A 25,230-nucleotide genomic window follows, 5' to 3' on the forward strand; every position below is an offset into this window, starting at 1 on the left:
ATAAGACAGTGGGGCTGAGGATCGAACAAGCACATATTCTTAAAGAACACTCCCCCTGAAGACTAAAAACAAAATGCTTGACAGATCAGACTTCAATATACAAAGGAGAATAAACAACGTGGGAAATGACACTGCACTTACATCCCTTCTGATTATAAAATGCCCATATGTAAAACATGTTCCTAATTACTAGAATTTGATTAAAAAGACTGAAATTCAAAGCGCACTATACAGCATGTATGCTGCCAAAGTGAAATAATTTAAATTATTTCTTGTCTGAACAGTTCATCTTTTTCTGTACATATATATAAAAAAAAACCTCTCAGAAAGTAATCCTTGCATTTAAGGTCAACCCACTTTAATTTAATCCATCTTAGAAAACACAAAAAAAAAATCATACAACTCAGTCATCTTTAGAAACATTGAGATAAAATTTAATGTGGTAGTAGCTGAGAGTCATCCCTACTATCACTTTGAGTGACAACAGATCGCACAAGCTCTTTGACTAAAGTTTGGCATGCATGCTGGTGGGCAACATGCTTTAACTCAAGGAATGTTAGGTTTTAATTGGACAGTTTAACTTCCTCTCATTAATACTGTAGGATTTATCAAAAAGGAAAATCTTAATCCCAGTCTTAAAACTGGACAATGTGTCAGCCTCACGGACATAAACTGGAAGTTGGTTCCACAAGAGAGGAGCCTGAGAACTGAAAGATCTTCCTCCGATTCTGCTTTTGGAAACTCTAGGAACTGCAAGTAAACCTGCAGTCTGAGAGCCAAGTGCTCTGCTAGGAAAATATGGAACAATAAGAGCTCAAATATAAGATGGAGCTAGGTTGTTGAGAGCTTTGTAGGTTAGAAGTAAGATTTTGAATTAAATTCTGGACTTGACAGGGAGCCAGTGGAGAGAAACTAAAACTGGAGAGATATGATCTCTGTTACTAGCTCCAGTTAAGACTCTGGCAGCAGCAGTCTGAGTTTCTGTTTGACTAGTGCTTGAAATAAAGAAAGGCCTAATACCGTACTTTTCGGACTATAATGTGCATTAAGCGAATCAAAACAGTCAGATAAGTAAAACTTTATCCAACTCATTCACAATAACTCTCAACATTGTTCAGTTATACCACATAAAATCAGTTCGAGGTCAGTAAGCACAACCAGAATTAATACATAAGGCTCACTGTTGATTTTTGAGAAGATTAAAGGATTTTTAAGGGCGCCTTATAGTCCGAAAAATACGGTAAATAAGAGATGCGTTTTCATTTAGTGACAGATTCTTCTCTTAACAGACCGAAAACATGAAGCAAGCTCAGATCTACAGAGCTGTAACAGGAGCGCTTGACCACAATAAGACAGTATTCTCGTTACATAAAATAAAATAAAATGTTTCAGTCATTATAAGGAAAAATGAAGCAAACAGATTTAAAAACAGGGTAATAGGGGCAGCACGGCAGAGAAGTAGTTAGAGCATAGGATGGCCTCTTGGCCTGGCACCTATCCGTGTGTAGTTTACATGCTCTCCCCTTCCATGTGAGTAGATAAATAGATGTGCAGGGTAAAATTACAATGTGTGTGCTAGCTCTTCTCTTTTATCATTCGCTACAATCATCGTGGATCTAGCAAGAACTACTAAAAGAAACGTGCTTCACTCGCTGACACTCCCAGAAACAATTGCTCCAGAGTGAGGCGGTGACGTAAGGCGAGCTCTGAACACTTGTTTGTGCGCAGGCAGGGCGAAACTGAGACAGCTGGAGAGGAGAGAAAACAACAGGCAGCCTCTTTACTGTGAAGGAGGAGAAACAGAGAAGGCTGAATAAATTCAAAAGCTGTTTCAATCCCTCAGAGAGGAGGGACAGCTCTCCATGAAACTGAATACTCCTCTGTGTCCTTAATGAGTACGCTCCACCCCAGCTCACAGGAAACACGCAAACTCACTTCAACCCCAGGGATAACAGCCACGCCTAAGACCGCTGGCTAATTTAAGACATGAGCTAAGGGTCCAAACTCCATCAGTTTTCATATTTGCACACTTCTTCACAAATGAAATACATAAAAAAAATAAACAAACTTTAAAAAAAAAGACACCAATGTAAAGACATTTGTGCCAGCTTTTACTTAAAGGTGATCTCATCTGTTATGCGCTAACTTTTTTGCCGTACTAAATATAAATCCACAATTTATCGCCACCCCTAAGGTTAAGTCTCAAACTTCTGTGCGAAAACAGCGCACGCAAACGTTCATCCTTCTTCATTCTGATTGGACAAACCACCTCCTCATGTGATGTCACCGGCTCAGGTGTTTACTTTTTGCTCTGTTCTCATGTGAACAGGAATTTCCCTCGGTTGTGAAAAACACAGTCGACACAAACGACTCGGGGCAGGTTAAAACACAACCGTGGGGGTTCGGTTAAAAATAGACCGATGTCATGTTCCCGCCACTGGTTCTAAAGCGTCTCTTGTTTGTCTGTTGACTCACACGTCTCCTTGCACCAGGCCATAGACAGCATGGATGTTCCAGCCAAAGCCGCCGAGCAGCACGATGACCAGCACGATGATGGCCAGGGCAGGAAGTCCCCAGCCCAGGAGGAAGTAGAACAAGTACCGTCGCTCCGTGTGCTCATCGTTCATCACCAGCACTTGCCAGAAGTTCACTGCCTGAGGACACAGTTCAGGAGAAACACATACTTACAGGAAGTGGGATCAGACGTTAAAAAAGGCAAAACATATGAGATAAAAATAAAAAACAAAGCAAAAACACACAAAGTTTAACTCAGTAGCTGTAAAACTGACTATAATGTAGCCATTTTTGTGTTCATTAAAGTCTTTTATCTGTGGCAACCATCTTGGATTAAGTTGACTCCAAATGTTTGCTGAGCTTTAAATAAACATCCAACAACGACTCACTGAGAGTTTCATTAAAACTTGTCCAGTGGTTAAAGAGATATTTTGCTAACAGACCGATGGGGTGGACGCCAACAGTTAATATCAATGTTTTAAGTAAAAACATTGTGCAATGTGTGGCGCTCAAAGTATGTGTTGGGGATAATGCTCAGCCACTACCACGTCAATTCTTAGCTCAATAGTTGTAAAATTAATTGAGTTATAGCCACACTTGTGTTCCTCGAGCGCAGTTGGCTGCGACAGCCAGCTTGAACTCGGTTAATTCAGGAAGTTAATCAGTTGTAGAAGTACAACCAATTAATACGTTCTGAGAGTTTTATTAAAATATGTCCAGTGGTTTATTAGATATTTTGCTAACAGACAGAGACAGCAGACTCCGATGGTTGATGGCAAAGTTTTAAAGACAGATTTTATGCAACCATTTAGTGCTAAAAGCACACAGAGGGAACGACTCTCAGCTACCTGAAAATTAGTATAGCCAATGATGTGATTGCAAATGTTGCCTAACCGTGGCAGCCATCTTAACTGACTCCAGATATTAATCAACTGCAGATCCAATGATTTCTGAGAGTTTGATTAACGTAATGTTTTGTTAATGCTATAGAGCAGAGGTGTCAAACCCACTTACAAAATGGGGCCAAAATTAAAACCTTTTTCCAGCTAAGGACCAGTTTCAGAAACTACATTAACTCAAGTCAGACACCCAACATCTTTTCTTGGTCACAGGTTCCTCAACAAGAGTTTGATTGCTCTCATTTGACGTTCTCTGTTGCACTTTCACCATCATAATCAAAGATTACTGAAAAAATTCAAGTGATAAAAGTAGTTTTTGTTTAACATATCATCTTGGGGGCCAGATACGATGTCAACGAGGGCCACATTTGGCCCCCGGGCCTTGAGTTTGACATGTGTGCTATAGAGAAATGAACACACATAGACAGACAGGTAATAAACTGTGGGGTGGGGGGTCATATTTTCAAGCTTTTTCTGCGCATGTTTCTTTAAACATGTCGTTGGCTGTGCAGACACGAAGTCTTCTGACTCTATGAAGCGTCTGGACAGAGCAAAAACAGACGAATGATCCATTTTTACATTTCCAAGTTGAGAGCAGCTCAGAGAAACTCACACAGAACAGGAGTAGCTGAGGCGCATGAACAAAACTAACAGCTTCGATGGCTGCAGATGATCTTTATGGCCATCTGTTTGCAAACACTCGAACAGGACATTTACACGAGGACAACGTGATACAGCACATGCCGGCAGGCTAACAAACGCTGACTCCTCAACGCCTCAATCCAAACCTGACCGCACAAACACCCAAGGACGAATGCAGACAAACAGATAGTATCTATGCAGTACTCAAAAAATAAAAAAAATAAATGCTGGCTCTGTTGTGTAACACTTCGGCTGTGCTGCGCTGAGACAATAGAGGGAAGTCAGGCAGCTCTAAGAGCTTATGTTCTTAAAGGGTGAGCAGGGCTGGAGAGATCCAGAAGACTGGATTATGAAGAGTGTGCAGTTTGGTGGTCAGCGCTGAGGTCTTGTATTCATGAGGCTGCAGTTTTTGAGCCCAGGTTACGTCTGCCATAAAGTAATCGCCAAATTTTACATGTGAGTTTGCTCGCTGTGGAGACTCCTGCAGAAAGGAAGCAGCCGAAAACAACAACTGTGCTGAAGTTGTGGCCTCTGCAGTTTAACTGTTGATACACAACATTGTGTTGCCAGGGAGCATGGCTGGGATCCAGGTCTGCAGGCTTGCAGACTTAGATGAGTTTGTTTTGTTGTGCCTTTTATCAACAGCATGTTTTTTGTATTTACAACTGCTTTTAGGTTGCATTAAAGTTATAAATGTATTATTAGCTGAGAGATTTGGGCAGCATTGAAATATCATAGATAAAAAAATTGAAAAGCAATATTATCCAATTTTTTGTTCATAGTTTTATATTTGTTTAAAGTCAATTAACAGTATGCAACTACAGAAATGAGCATCTTCTGCAAAAATGCAGACTAAAGGCTGAGTGATGCAAGACTGAGGGAATTAGCTGAAGATGCTGAAAATGAACAGTGGAAGAAGCTCAAACTAGAAAATCTTTCATCAAAGTTAAAATAAAAAACTGTAGAGATGGACCCATCATGTTTTATCCATCGCAACAAAAAATGATGTGACGGATAAAGTGAAAAATGCAAAAAGCATGGCTGTATTGTATTTTTTGAATCCCTCGTGAAAATGACTAAAGAAATGTCTGTTTTTTTTTTAATTTTTTTATTTTATTTATTTTTTATTTCAGATTCTGAATTAAAAAATAACTGAACAAATGATTCACGGACCCCACACCCTTCACGAGAGTTGGTATTTGTATCTTGTTACTGTACATCGTTTTTTGTTCTATGATGTTAATAAAGTAGAACATTAAAATAAATAAAACCTCACCACTTACGGTTTGACTTAATTTAATTCAGTTTTGTTCAAATGTAATTCCATTTTTTCAAATGTTGTTCCTTTACACTCAGGGCCACCATACTTAATGAAAAATGTAAAACGTCACACTGAAAAATGCTTAGTTGTATTTTTCTGAGGGGGTTTGTCAGATTTAATTAGGAAGGAGAAGAAATATCAAAAAGTATTATGAGAAGTTTTCTTTTATTAAAAAAAAATCTTGTTTCGTCATTTGTTTATCTGCGTCATGAAAAGATAGTTCAGATCTTTTGTGAGGTTCTGTGAAAAACGTTACAAACACAATATCTTACCTGTTGTGGATAACTCATTAACATAAATGGACTTTATTCTGACTGACCTGAAGAGGTCATGTCTAGTTTGATCAGGGTCAAACCCAAATAATAAAATGAAATTAAACTAGAATGTTCCTGGAGAATTTTTGATGGGGACTGCTGCCAATTTAAAATTTTGATTTGACAGGGGTTCACTCTCAGCTACCACTATACCAATTATTTACTCAATATGGCAATTAAAAAAAAAAAGAAAAATCAATGAGTTATAGTCATTTTTCCTGTTAAGCTATGGTGGCCATCTTGGATTTTTTACTTGGATTCAGTATGTGATGGGAAACGTTTTCAGCTATAACCTCACCAAATTTTAACTCTGTGTGAAAATAGCTTAGTTACAGCCGTTTAAATGTAGCTTTGGTGGCCATCTTGGATGTTTGACTCGCCTTAGTAAGAAAACTTGCTCTCAGCTACGACCAGAGCAAATTTCAACTCAGTTTCTCAAAGAATGACTGAGTTATAGCAGTTAGAAGCTGGTGAGTTCCATCAGGTGTTTTGAATGAGAAAAATGGTTAAAAGTAATAGCACACATCACGGTGCCGAGCTGGTCGTTTTGATATAACAATTGTGGGGGTACACATTGTGGTACGGGCCACATTAAAGTTGACGGAAGAGTAAGATGTAAAGTTAATAAACCCTTGTTAGGTGGATAATGATAAGGGGCTGCTTTACTAGGCAGTCCCCAATAAATAAAAATAGCATTTATAGCTCACCAATCTGATAAAAAAAATAAAAATAAAAACTCAGTTTCACCAAACGGAAATTATTCAAAGATTCATCTGCATCAGGTAAGACACTGTTTATAACTTTTCCAAACAACGCCACTTCAAAAGACATGAACTTTTCCTTTAAACTATTTTTCAGGTCATCTTTGAGGCGGGGTGTCCTACTATTATTGCAAACAAACACATTTGTCTGCTCAGAACAGGCTGTCTCGTCTGACTACACAGCTGTAAAGTAGGTCTCCTTTTGTTCGACTTTCAGACGGCACATTGAAAAAGGATAACCACACACTGCAAAAACAGATCAGATGAGCTTCTCCTGGCTTGTGTTTTATAATACGCTGCACAGTTGAAGCATGCTGGGAGCGTCAAGAAGAGGCCTTTCAGGATAGTGATTAAATTACTGGCATTAAGCCAAGGTATATTCCCCAGTCTCGCTCTAAGATGGGTTGCTGGCGCCTGATCCTTTCAGTCACTTATCTGAAAGCAGCTATCTGATGAGACAAAAAAAGGGCAGTGAGGCGTCACATCGGAGATGACAATGAGGGTTCAGTGCCACGCGTTAATGTAGGCCAGAGTGGCGGCATAACTTCATCCTCAGCAAGAATATCTGCTGAGAGCCAATAAATGAGCTGAGAGGCTTTTAGGCTGGAGTATTGATGAACAAGAGCAATTCATGAAAAGATGCATTTCAGCGAGCAACAGCGCGAGCGCATGAATCTCCAAAGTGATTTTCTCCGTGCAGCGTTGCCCCAGTTATTCGTAATTCTCCACTAGACGCAATCAGCTCCAACAACAAACATGCGTGCCTAAAACCAGTTTGCAGGTTATTTCATCTCAGCTCCTGACATGCAGATTGTAACACTTCTTAAGCCTCTGAGCCCTTATCCCTTAAGAAATCTCAGAAGTCATTATTGGTTAAAAACAAACAAAAGAACCAGACGTCAGACATTCTTTATGCAGTCAGCACGCACTGTGCATCACAACTCCAGCTCCTTTAGCATAGTCAGGATTTAATCTGAATATTCTCCACCAACAAGCAACTCAGTGAGCTCCAGGAGGGATTATGTTTATCATGTAAACACTGATTATATCCACTTTAAAATGTAACATGCCAATGACTGTAAAGGGGTAAAAGCAAGGCAAAACATGTCATTTATTCATGAGGAGGCCATACGGAGAGAAATTAGGGAGAAGTAATGAGTTTGGAGCAACACTCATGTGATGTAGCTGAACTTTAGCTGTTACTGAACCATTTGGAGACATTTAATTTAGATATGTAATCACACAAAATCACAGATTAAGGATATTTTGATTCACCATGATGATAAATAACATAATTCAGAATATTGTTTGAGCTTTTCATTACTTGTTCTGGTCAATTCTAAATAAAGTTATTTTGAAATAACTTCGGTAATGAACATGCATGACACAACATAAACAAATATAAAAGGGTCGTCAAATTAATTTATGTAATCAGACTATGTTCTTAAAAATGTTTGTTTCTCGGATAATCTGAAGGCGAGGGATCAGATGAGATTACATGGGTCTCTTCCTTGGGCAGAAACAAACTGAATGAGCTACTGAGGTACTCTGATCCATGTTTACAACATTCTTGTGGTCACAAGTCACCTCTGAAGGATAAAATACTGCACAGGAAAAATCTACACAGCACCTTAGAATCATGCAATGAGGAAAGCAAAAAGCCTTGAGACTGCATCCTTGGGTTTTAATGATTATTTTTTAATTAAAGACAGATAATTCAAGTCTTTACAACGGTACATTGATTGGTTTTGTACAGTGGTGGGATGTAACTAAGCACAAGTACTTTGTTACTGTACTTAAGTACATTTTTCATGTATCTGTACTTTACTTAAGTAAAGTTAAACATGGGTACTTTTGACTTTTATTCCACTATATTTTACATTAAGTAGCTGTACTTTCTACTACACTACATTTCTATAATGTGTTACAAGTTACATTCACGTTGCATTTAAAAAAAAAATGTGTTCGTTAGTTTGAAAGTAACCAATGGGGAGAGGGGAGTTGGTCCATTGAATCACTGCAAAGTGGGCAGGTAACATTAGACCCGCCTTCAAGAAGAGCTGGACCAATGACGTATATTCTAGTATATACGTCACTGAGCTGGTCGCACCCACAGCACTGCTAACACACTCAAAATGGATTCCACTGTGGAGAGTCAGCCAGAAAATACGTGCTACCCATGGCCTTATTGAAAGATTATTGAAAGACTATTGAAAGACATATCAGGACAGCAGGACAGATTATCTCTCCCAAAAGAGCCAGACTGGACTCAAAAACCTATGAAAACCAACTTCTTCTGAACTTGAACAAGAAATTATTGCTGCAATTTTAAAATGTGTCAGTTCATGGATGTTAGGAGACAAGAGATGTCTCCAAATGGCTCCACACTCAGGTCCAAGTTTTAAAAATGGTGTCAGGAAGTTAAAATATTGTTCACTATTGACCCATTACAAGGTTGAATAGACAATATTTTAACTAGTGTTGATGACAAACTGGAGTTGAAATGATCAGAGTCTATTCCTTTGTTGGGTCTAATGCTCTTTTTTGTTCAGGCAGACATCTTTTACTTAAATGTGTTTACTGCAGTTAAAATGACACATTGGTTTTGTTTTGTGCTAAATAAAAACTTTCAAAGGTATAATCATTCCTCTTTCTTATTTTGCTTAATGACATTTAACTCTGCAGGTGATCCCTGAAATTCTGATGCACAGAATCACAAGTCCAAGTGTGAACTGTGTCACAGAGTAAACACAATAAAAACATGTATCATCTGCAGCATTGTTCATTAAAATGGCTCAACACTATTAATGTATTACAGAAAATATACATATAGGCACACTTAATGATACTGTAGACCATTGCATTAGTAATACATTCAGCAAGTACTTTTACTTTTAATACTTTAAGTATTTTTAAAAGGAAGTACTTACTTATTTTTACTTAAGTAAAAATGTTAATGTGGTACTTGTACTAGAGTACATTTTTGTCTGTTTATTTGTACTTTTACAGTGTTTGAGTACTTTCTCCACCACTAGTTTTGTTAGTAAAAGAAGCCCTTACGATGAAGAAGGAAGGACTGAGAGGGTGAGATGTTAATAAATGAACATTAAGGTCAACATTTGTATCCCGCAACAATCTTCATTTTACGCCAAAAGTAAAAACTCACCTTATCGTGTACGAATAATGATTAACCGCTTAATACAGAAATAAGTCAGGCTCGTTTTAAAATTACTTTTGATGCAGAAAAAACTGTGAACAGCCTAACTTTGTGCCATTTTTGAGCCATCAAGTAAAAATAAAGTTATATTTTAAGATATAATTATCCAGAATAAACTCACATTATGAAAAAAGGCTATAATCTACAGCAAACTACTTCAGTCTGGTGAACCAGTGGGATTATAGTCAAGAAGTTTGAGTCACGTAGTTTATATATTTTTTGGGTCCTGGCATTACCTGCATCAGCATCCAAACAAACTGGCTCAGGTAGAAATAGTGGCAGAAGAGCGCCAGAGTTGCACAGCTGTCCTCTGAAAACAATCGACCATGGAAAGCTGACACCAGGAAACAAATCTGTAGACGAACAAAACACATTTACAGTTATTAACTACTGAGAGTTAACCTTTGGGTCAAGCAAGAAAACCCCTTTTTTCATGTATACACACATTTTTGTCTTCTCTGCAGACCTTTATTTACTTTTCATGTTGTTTTGCTGCTGTCTGCATCACCATGCAGTAAGATGCAGGCAGGACAAATAGATAAAACCATCAACAAGCCAAATAAGCGTGTTTCATAAAATCCCTCCTCCGCTCAAAAGTTTATCCAAATGTGTGGGTGAGTGGGCGCTTTATAAAATGGCGTTGCATAATCTATGCAACAAAACAGCTTGAATGTGTTTATGAGAAAGACTGAAGAGAGTTTTGAAGGTGTTTCCAAAAACCTGTAACGTTGGAGGCATGTGTGAGAGGAAAACCCATGAGAGCAGCAGAAAAATGCTGCAGCTCCGCTGTCCATCAGAGACTTTCATTCACTTGTAGTGCCAATGCAGTCAGGCACTAGTTACATAACCTGCAGCCTGTTGGCCCACCGCCAGCTCAGCAGAGCAGAAAGGAAGTGGAGACAAGCATGAACAGGAGGGTTTGGGTCTGATAACTTCTAAAAAGTGCTCATTCCAAATTTATACTCTGTGTTGCGTTGTCCATCCATCCATCCATTATCTTTACCCGTTTATTCCATTTTGGGTCACGGGGGTCGCTGGTGCCCATGTCCAGCAATCACTGTGCGAGGGGCGGGGTACACCCTGGACGGGTCGCAAGTCCATCACAGGGCCACATAGAGACAAACGAGACAAACAACCATTCACTCTCTCACTCACACCTAGGGACAATTTAGAGTTTGTGTCGCGTTGTGCAGCTTTGAAAATAAAACATGCACGTTATACACCAAACATGCAGCTCAGTCAGGACTGTGCAGTGGCTTTAGGTGGTCGTATGCTGCGCAGCATGGACACAATTTGCAAAGAAGCATGAGAGAAACAGAGAAGATCCACATGGTTCTGGTGCAGTATATGAGACAAACAAGCCCTCTTTGGAGCTCTGTAGTAAAACCAGTGCTCAAAATTCAAACAGGTCACAAAAGGTCACAAATCCAGTCACCTCTACTCTTCTCTACATACTCGTTGTGAAATTCATTGGTTTACCCTAATTTATAAAACGTTGCTGAGTTATTCACCTCCATATTTAACTCATCTACTGCAACTAGCAGCGGTTTCGAAGTACAACACCCGATCCTCTCAGTATTTGTGGTTAACAAATCTAAAGAGTCTGGCTTTGGCTCTGGTGCTCCATCTGACTGGAATCTGCTTCAAAACACTTTGAGTCTGAACTCACTTGTTTCTAGTTTTAAAAAAATGTTTAAAAGCAGTGTTTGAAGATACTTGCAAATGTTTCCATGCTTGGTAATGTTGTCGTTTACCTTTGACAATGAACTGTTGTTAATGTAATTTGTGATTTCCTTGTTTGTTAATGACTTCTATATTTTATTGTTTGCCTAACTGTTTCTCTTCCCTTGACCCTGCAAGGGCCTGTTGGTGCTGCGATGCCGGCTCTGTAATTAAGAATTTGTTCTTAATGTCTGGTTAAATAAAGGTGAAATAAAAAATAAAATAAATAAAAGCTTGGACTTTATGTGATTGAACTGGCATTTTGATATTTTTAATTGTTTGTGCACAATCACAGTTTGAGGATATTTACAGATATTTTTTACTGGTGACTGATGTCACTAACTTTTGTTTAGAATTTTTTATTTTGTTAATTTTGCAAACAAACTCGTGTCCCTCCCACATTTATTTTTGATAAATATTCAAAAAAATAAAAATAAAAAGCATCAAAACATGCTTCTTTGTCTCCTTTCCCCCATCGTGTCAATCACTGTGGAGTTTATGGTTTTCTGTCAAACCCCACCAGAGAGTGCACACACAGTCTTTCAGACTTCACTTATATTTTAGCTGAATATTCTCTTCAAAGCTAAAATTGATTTATTTTAATTTGTTATATCTCCTACATAAAACACTGGAAAAAACATAAAAATTCCCTTGTAAGACCACTGGAGTCTTCAGCTGCTCACTTTTCAAGAATTCTTATAATTTACAAACTACAACAGTTTATGGCTTTTATCGGTCTGTTTTTGTCTGCCTCTCATTAACTTAGCAGTCAGGGAGTGAAAGACACAAGTGTGTGGTTACCATGGTGTCCATAATAAGCCACCAGCTGCAGTTTTAATATTTATTTTGGTTCTTGTTCTCGTTACAGTTCCTACATCAAAATGAAGCTCCGGTTATTAGAAAATATATTATTAACAACATAATATTCATGCAAGATACCACAAAATAACTTGTTTGTTCAAGATTTTCTAAACATACTTAACCCTATTCTGTTTTCCTTTTACTGTTATATATTATGTTTTCCTTCATTAAAAAAAAAACTAACTTTGTTTCTTTTGCCGGGCCCCAATTTATATTTTCTAAACCATCTGGGAACAACAAAATGACTATTCCTGGATTTTCCAGGCCTCACAAGTCCCTGCCTGGATATTCTTATTGAGCAGAAAGTTCAAGGAGCATAACAGCTTTTTCTCTATTAAAAAAGAAAAGGTATCCATGAGTCAGTTTCCCATGCATGGCCCAAACCATGCCTGGAGGATGTAGGAGGGGAAGCACAGGAAAAGAACTCATGCCTGGGTTACCTGGAATTGTGCCTGAGCTGAGAGGCCATCCAGGTAGTTTATGAGAACACATATTATGCAATAAAACTGGATGTTTTTGACAAAAAGAGACCAGTTGGCTGTTAAAACATGAAAATAAAGTGAGAATTTTCCATGTTCCACATGGAAACAATAAATCAAGAACACTTTAAGCAATAACTAAATCTACTGAATTTAATGGTTTCTTTGGAGGGGCTGGTTTTCCTTTGTCTTCAACTTCATCTAAAACACAAACCACTCTGCTGTACAAATAACCTAAAGAGTAACAGAGAATGAAGTGGTCAACCTGCGCAGACAACAGACAGCTTTTTAATAAACAAATTGTAAAAAACTAATAGGGGCAAAGGGACAAAAAACGAATGTGTTGTATCTTCAGCAGACAGTGTTTGTCTTTGAGTTGTGCAACATGTTGTTAAAGTTTGTGACCAAAACTAGGTAAATGGTAAAATTTACCAAAGCCATCTACCCTGTCATAAACTGGGTTTCCCATAACCAGTGCTTGTCTGGTCACTATGTCAAAATGCCCTCAGATAAAAAAATAAAAATTCAACACAAACACACTTTAGGGGGAACCATCATTAGGATTTTGTAAGGAAGCTTAATCTCAAACCTTAGATTCACCAAAATATTGAATAAATTTTGAAAAAATATGGAACAAATGATGATATTTAAACAGGCCAGAAAAATCTTTTTTTTTTTTTTTTTTGCATGATTCAAATCCTCAACCCACCTGTCAGTCAATCTAGTAGGCTCCTCAGCAACTGACCAATTGACAACCTCAATTTGTCCTGAAATGAAATGCCCCTTACCTGCAGGAGCTGGGGAGGGGGGCATGTATGAGAGAAGCGGAGCTCTATGTCAGTAGCATCTAAGCTAGCGCATCTGTATTGCACACCGCAATACAGTTGTTGGGGGGTGTGATTAGGATGCGTGAGAGAAGCATAACATGCTCTATTCACACAAGGAGAGCTGTTGGTCAGGCTACTTCTTGTTGTGCCATTAACTCTAAAATATCGGTAGTTACTGAATCAAGTGTTTACTTATGTAGGTGAAAATAGATGTTTAACAACCAATTAAAATACACCAGATTGCAGGAAATGGAATCTACTTTATTTAAAATTTTCTAGTGAAGGACCCACAGTCACCCCCCCCCCCCCCCCCCCCCCCCCCCCCCCCCCCCCACACACACACACACACACACAAACACATTAGTTACAAATGCTTCTGACACTTAAGCCTCCAGTATAATGGCACATATGTCAGTCTGCGGAGGTCTGTGCGTACCGGATTAGAGTCTGTGCAAAGCTCAATTTTCACGACCGCGTACTCAGTGTCGCACAATAAACTACCCGGTGACGGACTGTTTTGTATGCGACACCAATGTATTAAATTTTCCTTCTTCATCCCTGATCTGGCCTTTCCTTTAGTTTTTTTGCCAAAAGGCACGTGATCTCTTCCTTCTCCTCCATTGACGCCATGACTCGTGAAAAATGAAGGAATTTGTCACAAGCGAATTAAAATCAGGTCCAGCGTGGCTGCGGGCAGGTCTGGAGATTTCCTGGTGGGCTGGTCTGATGTGTGAGCTGCAGGGCCAGCGCTCCCTGTTTATTTTATTTTTTAGAATTTTTCATTAATAACATATAAACACAGAACACCACTGCGGCTGGGACTGCCAGCTCTCTTTTTTTTTGTGATCTGTCAATCAATCCAATAGGCGTGTCAGCAAATGACCAATCGGTGACACTGAAGGAAACACTGAAGCGCACACACGCACTACCTGCTACCTGCCTGCTAACATACAGTATGACTCTATAAGACAAAGATGGGATATCAAAGGCAGTTTGCTTTAGAAACTGTGCACAAAGTGTGAATACATCAAAATTTCGCAATTAAGGGTGTAATCAAGAGTAAGAGCCGAGGTTAACAACGCTGGAGATAAACAGACATTCAAATATGAGACGGGTTAGGTTGGTGGATTTCCGCATTTATCTTCTTGATTCATGGATTTCTGGGTTCATTGGTGGTGCTTTCATGTTTAGTTTAATTAGTTTAGACCTAAACATTTTGTGTTTTTTTTTTTTTTTTGATTTTCAGCCTGCATTTAGGCCCTCTCTCTAACCATCCCCCAGTCCACAACTGACAGATTATCTTCAAGTCTAAGACCTTAAACCTTGGTTCACTGCTTTGGCTAAATGTTTAGTTAGAAAATATTTTCCATGACTCTAAATCGTTCAGAATGAAACCGGCTCATTATTGTAATTGCTGCCTTGGAAGTGATTTTTCACCGTGCACAACACGTAACCTTGTTTTATTTGACAATTAGGACTGAAAGCACAAAAATAAATTATTGCTTCTTTACCTAGAAATGGTAAATGATCCAGATGCTGAAAGGGGTCATGCCTCACTGAGTAGAAACACTTGAAACTGCAAAGTCAAGACATCAACACCACATTGTGCTGTAAAGTTCAACCAAGGCCTACAGTAGCTGAGAAGGTAGAAGGAACAGTCCAGCAGCAAATCTGACTCATAAAGCTCAGTGGATTTACGTGCTGCTGGGTGCTGCTCCTATATTCCCAGCAAGTTGTGGAGCTAATCAATAGGCCTGTGCTCAGGCTATAGTGTACTAGTGAGGCTAAAAATAGCCTGTGCCTGATGCATTACATCACTGAGGGAGCGGGGTCTTAGCTGTCTGCCTGTCCATCTACGCTCGTTCAGAACTCGAGTACCTCCGTATTGTGTCTCCATTTGCTTCCCTTTCTCTTTTATATTTTCGTTCCTGCCTCTCTACTCCATCCTCCATCTCCCCTCCTCCTCCCTCCTCTTTCTCCGCACTTCTCCCTAACCTCCCCCATCTCTCGAACAGCTACCGGTCTGATCTAGTTGGCTCCAGCATCAGCCTGCACCCTGGCTGTTTTCTCTTTGTTGAGATATAAGAGGAGAAAGTAAAGAAGATAAATATGAGGTTATCGTTTCACACGCACCCTTCCATCAACGCTTATCGTCACTGTGAAGCAAAACGCCTCACGTCAACCTCAGGAAAAATAAATTTATCAAGTATCTCTGCATTACCAGCAGATTCTTTTTGTCGAGCCCTGAACTTGCATCTATCAGTCTACAGTTTATTTTATGCACTCAATGAGACTAACCGGTACAAATAAAGGTTAAATGAACTTAAAGCACAGAAAACAGAGAAGTGCAAGGAGAAGGTCGCCTGCAACAATATCTGGGTTAGTGTGCCAGCGTTCCAGCTGGACCAATAACAATTCAAGGTTTTAGATTTTTGGTCAAGACTTAAAAGGCAAACTAAATAAGCACTGAAAAAACAACAACCCATAAAGCCTCGTTGAGATGGTGAAGAGTTTCTGTATGTCAGCCTGACAACAAGAGACAAATGTCTAAGTTTGAAGACACTTAAAACGTTTGTATCAACGATTTGCCTGCATTCTGTACATATAGAGTGAGTTTAACTGTCTCCCTGTAGTTTTAAGGTCACAGTAGTGGATCTAAAAGTTCACCAGTGTTTTGGGTTGAATCTGACGTTGACCCTTTCGTGCTGAACAAGCTGTTGTCAAGTAAATACCCGCCCCTCTCTGCTCTGTTTTACATCCAAACATCACCAGCACTGCATCTACTTTGGCTACGTGAACACACACGGCAATCCCTTAATAGGGTTATATGTTCATGTGTATGACAGGACGGGACAATATCAAGAGCTTTCACCACGATTTTGGGGAAACAATATATATTTTTCTGAAAATTAACAACAGGTTTCTATGCGATCTTGTGTGACACATAAAGAAGGAAATGTCACTACTTTAAAAAGAAACAGAGCCAAAACAAGCCGTGTCAATAAGTTCACCTCAACATTATTTTTTTTTATTCAAGGAAATTTGCAAACTGTGCACAGACTTCCCTGGATGTTGATGTGAAACCTTGTATAACAGAGTGTGCGTTTCCGAGAGTGCGTGCACATAAACAGTCCCCACTATGCGTCTTTGGATACATGCTCATAGATGCCAGTGGAAATGCTAACTCCCCCGTTTAGACAGTCCAAGCAGAACCACCCACGTGAAGCACATTTAGCTGCATTCCAGCAGGCCTCCTCTTCCTCCTATTCAGACTGTCAAAGATCACGCTGCTGCTTTTTATCACAACAGGGCTTCTTCTCAGAACGCTTCTTGAATTTCCTTCCTTAACATCTGGAGAGAAGCAGTTTGGAGAGCAGACAGAGCACGCCTTCGCAGTAGAGACACACACACACACACACACATGGATTCATGTGCATCTGCACAGCTATAAAAACACTGTGGCCAGCTGTTCAAGGCCAGCTCCCTGAACAAACACACTCAGTGGGTCTGCTCCACTCTGAGTGTCCATGTGGACCTCAGCCTTGGCTCAGTAAGTGCAGCTGCTGTACACTGTTCCTTTATCCCACTAAGATTTAACTGCATTGTGGCGTTTATAATGCCCAATCATAGATAAAAAAGATGCTATATTTATAATGAATCTGATGATGCTATACGATATTTAAACGCATGTTAAATTTTTTTTAAAGAAGCTGCACTAATTTGTATATTTGCAATACTTTATTGACTCAAATATTATCAACAAAACGTGATTTGTGCACTTTTATTCCTAAAATCAGCAGAAAACTATATTTATCTGCTAAAGCTGTATAGCATTTGCTTCTATCCAGCAGACCAATGATAAATGGAAACATTTTGTGTTCTGTGTTCATCAGTAGGAAGCTATAAAGCCAATCAATTCGTAGACTGATAAATGTTGCTTCAGTGTTTGATTACTTAATTAGAACCAGTAGTAAAATGTCATGCACTTTCTATAGGTCTTGACTGGCCTTCCTTTTCTACTTTGTAAATCTTCAGGACATGTAATCAACTTGGTCCATGCTATAAATGACCCGTAAACTTAGTTGTTTTGCCATTTGGGTATTTAGTTGTGAAATATTCATGATTTGAATGCTTGGTGCCAAAACCTCCAGCTTTAATCGCTGAGGTGGATTCATTCAAACAATAAAAGCTGGAAGATTTGACTCTAGAAGTTTTTCTTTTCTTTCGTGCAGCAGTGCATCAAACAGGTTTAGTCATAAAAAGAGAGAGGGTTCTCAGAGGAATCATTGATCAGGTGCTTCATTCACAGCTGCTGTTGGACTGGACTCTGACCATGGAGCTGTAGTGGCCCCTACAGGCCGCTCTGAGGGAAAGATGAAGTCAAAACTCCTGTTTGGAGTGTTTTGTTGGGAGCTAAATTAAGGTCATAAAGTTTGTTCAAAAGAAAAAAAAAACAGATTTAAAACTGAAAAAAAAAAAAAAAAAAAAATGAAAAAAAAATATATAATGAAACTGAAAAACAAAAAGATCTGAAACTGAAAATGATAAACTTGAACCTGAAAAGTAGCTTTGAACTTTTTATTTTCAGTTTCAAAATTATTTTTCAGTTTAAATTTTTTTTTTCAGTTTCAAATCTGTTTTTTTTTTCTTTTGAATAAACTTTACGCCCTCAGTTTAGCTCCAAATATTCGTGTATGCGCCGAGAACATATTTGTACTGCACGTTTGCTAGTGTCTCAAACCTAAGAGATGATAATGACAGCTTTATTTAAAAAAATTTTTTTGACATTGTAAATGTTTGTGAATGCACCAACTCCTTTTTGTGCATATTTAAATTAAATGGGTTTTGCCCTGTGATGGACTTGCGACCTGTCCAGGGTGTCCCCCACCTCTCGCACAGTGATTGCTGGACATGGTCACCAGTGATCCCCGTGACCCAAAAAGGGAGATGCGGGTAAAAGATAATGGATGGATGGATGGATGGGTTTGAATGCATACCTGAGTGTTTATTTATATGTATTAGCTGGGTGTTAAATGTTTTTGTTGCCAAAGATATTGAAATCAGAGAAACACCTACCTATTAAACTTCAAGTATTAAATCATTATGCTCAAGGTATATATTTGAGTTGATTTAAAACTTAAAACAAAAAAACAAAGTGACAAGGGGGACTGAAAAGTACAGAAGTTATTACAGACACAACATTCTCAGATTACACCGCGAGCCATTTCCTTCCCCATTTTACCATTTCCTGGCTCTCTGAGGAAGTATGGTGGTTCTCATATTCTATTTAAAAGTCATTAAGATGGACTCACATGCATGCACACGCCTGTACACACACACAGTCACTGCATTTTATATAATAATGTAAACTTGATATGTGGCTTTAATTGATTTCAGCTGTCCATCTTATCTTCAAAAAATCTCCATCTTCTGCCGCTTATCCATCGGGTTGCGGAGGCAACAGGTCCAGGAGAGAAACCCAGACATCCCTCTCCCCATCAACACTTTTCAGCTCGTCCTAGGGGACCCTGAGGTGTTCAGGCCAGAGAAGATAAACAATCCCTCCAGCGACTTGGGGCCTCCTACCCGTAGAATGAGCCTGAAAGACCTCTAAAGGGAGGTAGCATCCTAATCAGATGCCTGCACCACCTCATAAATGTGCATGAAGACTGATAAAAATAAAAATTAAACAATCATAAAATTAAAAAAAAAAACACAAATTTGTCTCATGCTAATGGTTAATGTGTCCTTAAAAATAATAAAAATTAAACAATCTTGTGTTTTGATTTGCCTACTTAAAAAAAACATCCTTTTTGACCTAACCTACAAAACCGCTGCAAACGTGGAGTCCAAATGGCAACACCGCTGACCTTGACAGGTTCACGGTAAACACGTCTCCAAACCGCCAAAGTTTAGTTAACGGCACACATGAAGTTCTGCCAAGTGAAACTATAAAAACTCCCAAAATAGAACAAAATACTGAGGACTCTGAGAGGCTGCTGCGTTCAATCGAGTCAGCAGCTCAGGTTCAACAAGTCTGTGCTGACAAACTGAATGACTTCAGACAGTTAGATGAAAGGTTTGTGCAAGTGCGACTGATTATTCTCCCATTTTACATAAATTTCATGACATCAGGTTCATTTTAGTGTAATCTTCAAGAATATAATAAAACTGATGAGGACTGACAGATGACAGACCTACAGGTGAATTCATGCACTGATTAATCCGTGTAACCTGTTAGAACTTCTTCAACAAAAATTGCATTTTGGAAATTCTGCATACATGTAAAACAGTATGTAGCTCAGTGTTTTGCTCATGCACACGGTGATATGTTTAATTCAAATGAGTTCTGAAATGACTGCGGTGGGTTTGGGATTTGAACATCAAATTAAAAATATGAATTCATGTTAGAGTTTTTAGCCTAATGGCATGTTTCTGCAGCAGAAGAACGTCTACTGCGGCCTTCTATATCGCTGAAAACAGAGGAAAGTTTATGTGTTTCAAAGGTCACCAGCTGTTAGGACAGCACACATTTGGAAAGAATGAATGTGTAACTTCCAGAGTCCAGAGAGGTCAGAGTCTGCCTCGGCACAGCCGAGAGGATGAAGAAAAATATTAATTCACTGTATTCATTGTTCTCAGGAAGTGACCTCAGGTATAAACACCTTAAGGAGTAGCTAATACCACTAGGAGTGATAGCGTTGATGATGGTCATGACAGCTGGAATGCAGTTAATAACAAGGTGATTTATGCTTTTTCATTAGTCGCGCTGATAAATCACAAAGGTTAAAGAGAGAAAGAGAAAACAAAAATAGAAATGGTCTTTTGAGACGTATAAATGGCAAAAAAATAAATCATCATACTTATGAAATGTAATTAAAATGGTTAGGGAGAACAAATGGAAAATTAAAAGAGGAAAAAAAAGCCAAACATTTTTTGTTCTATAGTTTCCTAACAGAGCGCTTTGCTCTCAGACTGCAGGTTTACTTGCAGTTCCTAGAGTTTCCAAAAGCAGAATGGGAGGAAGATCTTTCAGTTATCAGGCTCCTCTCTTGTGGAACCAAATTCCAGTTTCAGTCCATGAGGCTGACACATTGTCCAGTTTTAAGACTGGGCTTAAGACTTTCATTTTTGATAAATCCTATAGTTAGGGTTGGCTTAGGGTTCCTGAGCTGTCCCTTAGTTATGCTGCTGTAGGCTTAGACTGCTGGAGGACAAACTGACCACATTTCTTTACTTACTCTGCTCAACCTGATTTGTATTTGTAATTATTTTTTCTATCCTAATATGTGTTTTTGTTTTTCAGGTACACCTGCACCTACATCTGGACGTGTCGTTCTGTGTTCGTCTGTCTCTCCTTCCTGTCCTCTCAGACCAGCCGGTCGAAGCAGATGGCTGCTTGTCCTGAGCCTGGTTCGCTGGAGGTTTCTTCCTGTTAAAAGGGGTTTTTCCTTTCCACTGTTACCATTGTGCTTGCTCAGGATGGGAGACTGTGACAAAATGAAGATTCAACGAGTCTGCTGGCTTCCTTAGATAGAGAACTTTACTAATTAGCTTTTCTATGTATGTGCATGTTTCTGTAAAGTGCCCTGAGACAACTTTACTGCAATTTGGCGCTATATAAATAAACTGAACTGAATTGAAAACAAAATATGTAATCAACAAAAAAAAAAAACAGAAAAAAACTAAGAAAATGTTAATAATTAGCCTTACTTTTAATAGAAAGCATGAAGAGACAAGGTCACAATGAAGACACAGAAGGCAGGTTTTAACAGAGGAGAGTCAGACCGAGAGGACGAGAGGCAACACAAGCTGGCCAGCAGGGCGTAACACGAATCTCCCAAGAGTCTACTGTCTCATCAACACACACGCATACACACACGGATACTTCATACGTGTCCGTCATCTATCAGCTAAAAGCTCAGGCTGACGCACAGTGAAGACGTTAAAACCTTATGAAGGACATTTTGTTTTCTTTGTCTGCATCTTCTAACAGTTAAAGCAGAGACAAACAGGGATGAATATGATCCAAAGGGAACAAGAGGAGGAATAAGGAAAACATTTTTCTTTTGACATTTTATTTTTCCCTCATTCTCTTTTGGGTAGAAGCATCGAGCACGATGAGCTGTGCTCTCTGACGTCAGCAGGACTCAAAGTCAGGCCTCTTTAAGTTTTATTGGTCATGATGGGAACTGATAAACATCCTTTGGAAAGCACTCGATCAGGAGAGACTTGTGTTTATCTCATGTTCTGCACGAAAATAGTCAGGTCTTAGTCAGCTCAGTCCCCCTCGGCAGAGAGCTGAGTAACTGCATGCACGTTTGATCGTCTGCAAACACGTTACCACAGTCTTTTAGGAAACTCAGCAGCAATCAGAGAGTCTGTGTGTTCTGCTCAGAAACAGGAAGTGACTGTGGTGGGCGTTGACCAGGAGAGGAAAGAACTTGTGTTTGTGTGTTCGACTGTGCTTGCGTGCTGACGAGCAGACCTCTGAACGCTGGACTCGGTTCAAAAACTAACAGGAAATCCTTTATAACCAGATCTAAGAGTCACCTGAACACCTCCCGTGTACGTGAATAAAGCTACAAGACCAAAAGGAGAAAACGTGCGCTGACTGAGAGCCATGTGGGGCACCAAGGGCCCATTTAATCACAATGCATGGAAGTTTAAATCGTGTTTTGTTTGCAATAAAGATGGAGAATAGGTTTTCTTTTAAAACACTTGGCAACACGTATCTGCTCAGTGAAATGGTTAGAGAAAGAGAAGGAAAGTTAGGCAAACATACGCCTGTTTTCATCTCGTTTCCCAGAGAAGAGGAATATTATTCTAGTGCTTTTTGAATTACTGAAGCTATTAATCTCACTGGCAGCTTTAATTTTCTCCATGAATCGAGCACAGTAATCAAATCCTGAACACTGAGAGACCTCTGTGTCTTGGAGGTCTGGAGAAAAATCTGACTGCCGAGTTGTGAAGCTTTAACAAGTTTGGAAGACTTCTCATCACCAATTACTGGTCTTCCATTAAAAATGCAGAATCTTTTTTCCATTTCTAACATGGAAACTTAAAGGACAAGGTTCACCAACAGTAACCTGACTGTAATCTACCAAAGAGCCATTATTTAGACTGGCTGGACAGTGGTGCAGTTACAGTCACATTACAAACACACGCTGAACGTCCTTCAAAGCTCTGCTGTTTTGGTTTAGTGGAGACAGAACGAGCTTATAAAGGAACTGTCTGGAAGCTCCAAGAATGGAGGCGTGCACTCAGATATTTCTAGATGTTTCATCAGCAAAAAGATAAACACCTTACCAGTTCTTCAACTACCGGTAAATCTAACGATTTTTTTTTTCTTGTTTTGTCCCTAGCTGGCTTGTAAAATTCAAGGTCGCATTTTTACTATAAATATGGACTCCGGCTGAAAGGAAAAAGGCTATAATGTTTTCATCTGTGTGTTAATATGTCTGTTCTGTTAGCAGAAAAATCTCATAAATCACTGAATTAATTTACACAAAATAAAATAGCTGTAAGTTTTATAGATATTGAGCTAAATAACTGACAGTCATTTGCAACACATCCATCCATCCATCCATCCATCTATCATCTTTTACCCACTTCTTCCTTTTTGGGTTACGGGGGGTCACTGGTGCCCATGTCCAGCCATCGCTGTGTAAGAGGCAGAGGGCACCCTGGACAGGTCTCCAGTCCATCACTGGGACACATAGAGACAAACGAGACAAACAACCACTCACTCTCTCACACCTAGGAACAATTTAGAGTTACCAATCAGTCTAACATGCATGTTTTTGGTCTGTGGGAGGAAACTGGAGTATCCGGAGAAAACCCACACCTGCACAGAGAGAATATGCAAACTTCACCCAGAAAGACCCTCGGACCGGGATTTGAACCAGGGTAACCTGCTGGATGTGAGGCAGCGGCTCTGCCAGTTGTGCCACCGCGCTGCCCCGGTAACACATCACACAAGATATTACAATATCATGAGAGGGCATGATGTTCTTTTTAACGTTTGATCAAAATGGCTATTTTTAAATCAAGTCTCGTCATAAAATGATGAGTGATATGGACATAAATTAATATTGATATTTTAAGAAAAATTGCGATATGCGATATATATCTCGATTTTTTTTTGTTCCATAAAGTAATAACAAAAAAATATATATTTCCGAGTCAAACTTCGTCCCAGTTGTCACACAGGCACATTTATTAACAACAGCTGTAACTGTACAAAATAAATGTATAAAAAATAAATTATTCACATATTAAATAGTTAATTTTTTAGACATTTATTTAGATATAATAATCCTCTTCAGCTGGGGGAAGCTGTGGCTGAGAGGCTAGCGCAGTCGTCCTCCAATGGGAGAGTTGGGGGTTCGATTCCACCAGCAGCCACATGCTGAAGTGTCCCTGAGCAAGACACTGAACCCCTCATTGCCTCCGATGTGTGTCCCATCGGTGTATGATGCTAGCCCTTTACTTTGATCTCTGTAACTCCGGAGGCTTATCCATTTATTTATTCACCATAGCAACATTTCTGTTGTATCTGACAAGGCTAGACTGTAGGACTATCACCAGATCAACAGGAAGATGGAAATAACACACCTTAGTTTTCTTCACATCTTCAGGGTGAAAATAAGAGATTGCAAAGGAGATTGCATGACACTATATCACCAACAATTATAACAAAGTTTGTCTAAAACAGAAATATTTGTTGTGACAAAGTAGCTGCAAATGAAAGTCAATTGATCTGTTTTATTTGGTCCATCCTAGAAACTGGGCTCGTTGTCTCCTCTGAACTGCTGCTGGCAACACCTGACGAGTACGTGACCTGATGCACGTTCAGCCAGAGCTTCAGGTGCGAGTCTGGATGTTCAAACCTTAGCTAGACGTCACAGAAATACATGGACGTTCATAAAACTTAAAAACATTTTAGACACAAGCTGAAGGAGGAAAGCCTAAAGTACACCAATGATGGAAAAACAACAAGATGGAAATTTCCATCCAATAGTGCTTCAGGTTTAGAGGCTCTGCTGGGCCATAAACGGGTCAGGTCTGAAGTAGCTTAGCCCCCAAGCTCTGTTTGTCAACCAAAGAGAGACAAGGGGGAGGCAGTGGAAAATTACCAATCCCGCACTCACTCACGCACAGACGCACACAGAGACACACTGCGTTTTTAATGGGAGGGGTGCAAGGGGGGCATCGTTGCGTTGTCAGGACGCAGCAGCCCGCAAACCTATGCAACCAAACACATCTGATGTGTGCTCACGTCTGCACATTTCCAAGAAAATACATGAGACATGTCAAAGATGCCAAAGAGATGGACGAGCGACATGCACGTGTGTCTGTGTGAGTGTGTGTTCACTCTCTTGGTAAGTGTTGTGTGTGTTGCACTTTTTCAACAAGCAAGTCGAAGCATACGTCAACAGCAATCAGTGAAAGTTAGTACATCCATCACTTTTGCACAATTTTTCAAGGTCTGTCCATCCATCCATCCATCCATCCATCTATCAATCCACCCATCCATCCATCATCCATCTATCAATCCACCCATCCACCCATCTAACTATCCACCCATCCATCCATCCATCCATCCATCCACCCATTCATCCATCCATCCATCCATCCATCCATCCATCCATCCACCCATCCAACCATCCA

General features: G+C 39.5%; 1 protein-coding gene across 1 annotated transcript in view; it reads right to left on the minus strand.

Annotated features, from left to right (window-relative positions):
- adgrv1 (adhesion G protein-coupled receptor V1) overlaps positions 1-25,230 on the minus strand; it is a 127,286-nt gene that overhangs the window by 29,805 nt on the left and 72,251 nt on the right. The window contains exons 89-90 of the mRNA XM_037680666.1: positions 9,905-10,021; positions 2,476-2,654 (exon numbers count right to left, since the gene is read on the minus strand). Of these exons, the coding sequence (XP_037536594.1) occupies positions 2,476-2,654; positions 9,905-10,021 (296 nt within the window). The remainder of the gene's footprint in view (positions 1-2,475; positions 2,655-9,904; positions 10,022-25,230) is intronic.

The sequence above is a fragment of the Nematolebias whitei genome, chromosome 8, assembly GCF_014905685.2.
Source record: "Nematolebias whitei isolate Nwh7 chromosome 8, NemWhi1, whole genome shotgun sequence".
NCBI classification, from domain to species: Eukaryota; Metazoa; Chordata; class Actinopteri; order Cyprinodontiformes; family Rivulidae; genus Nematolebias; species Nematolebias whitei.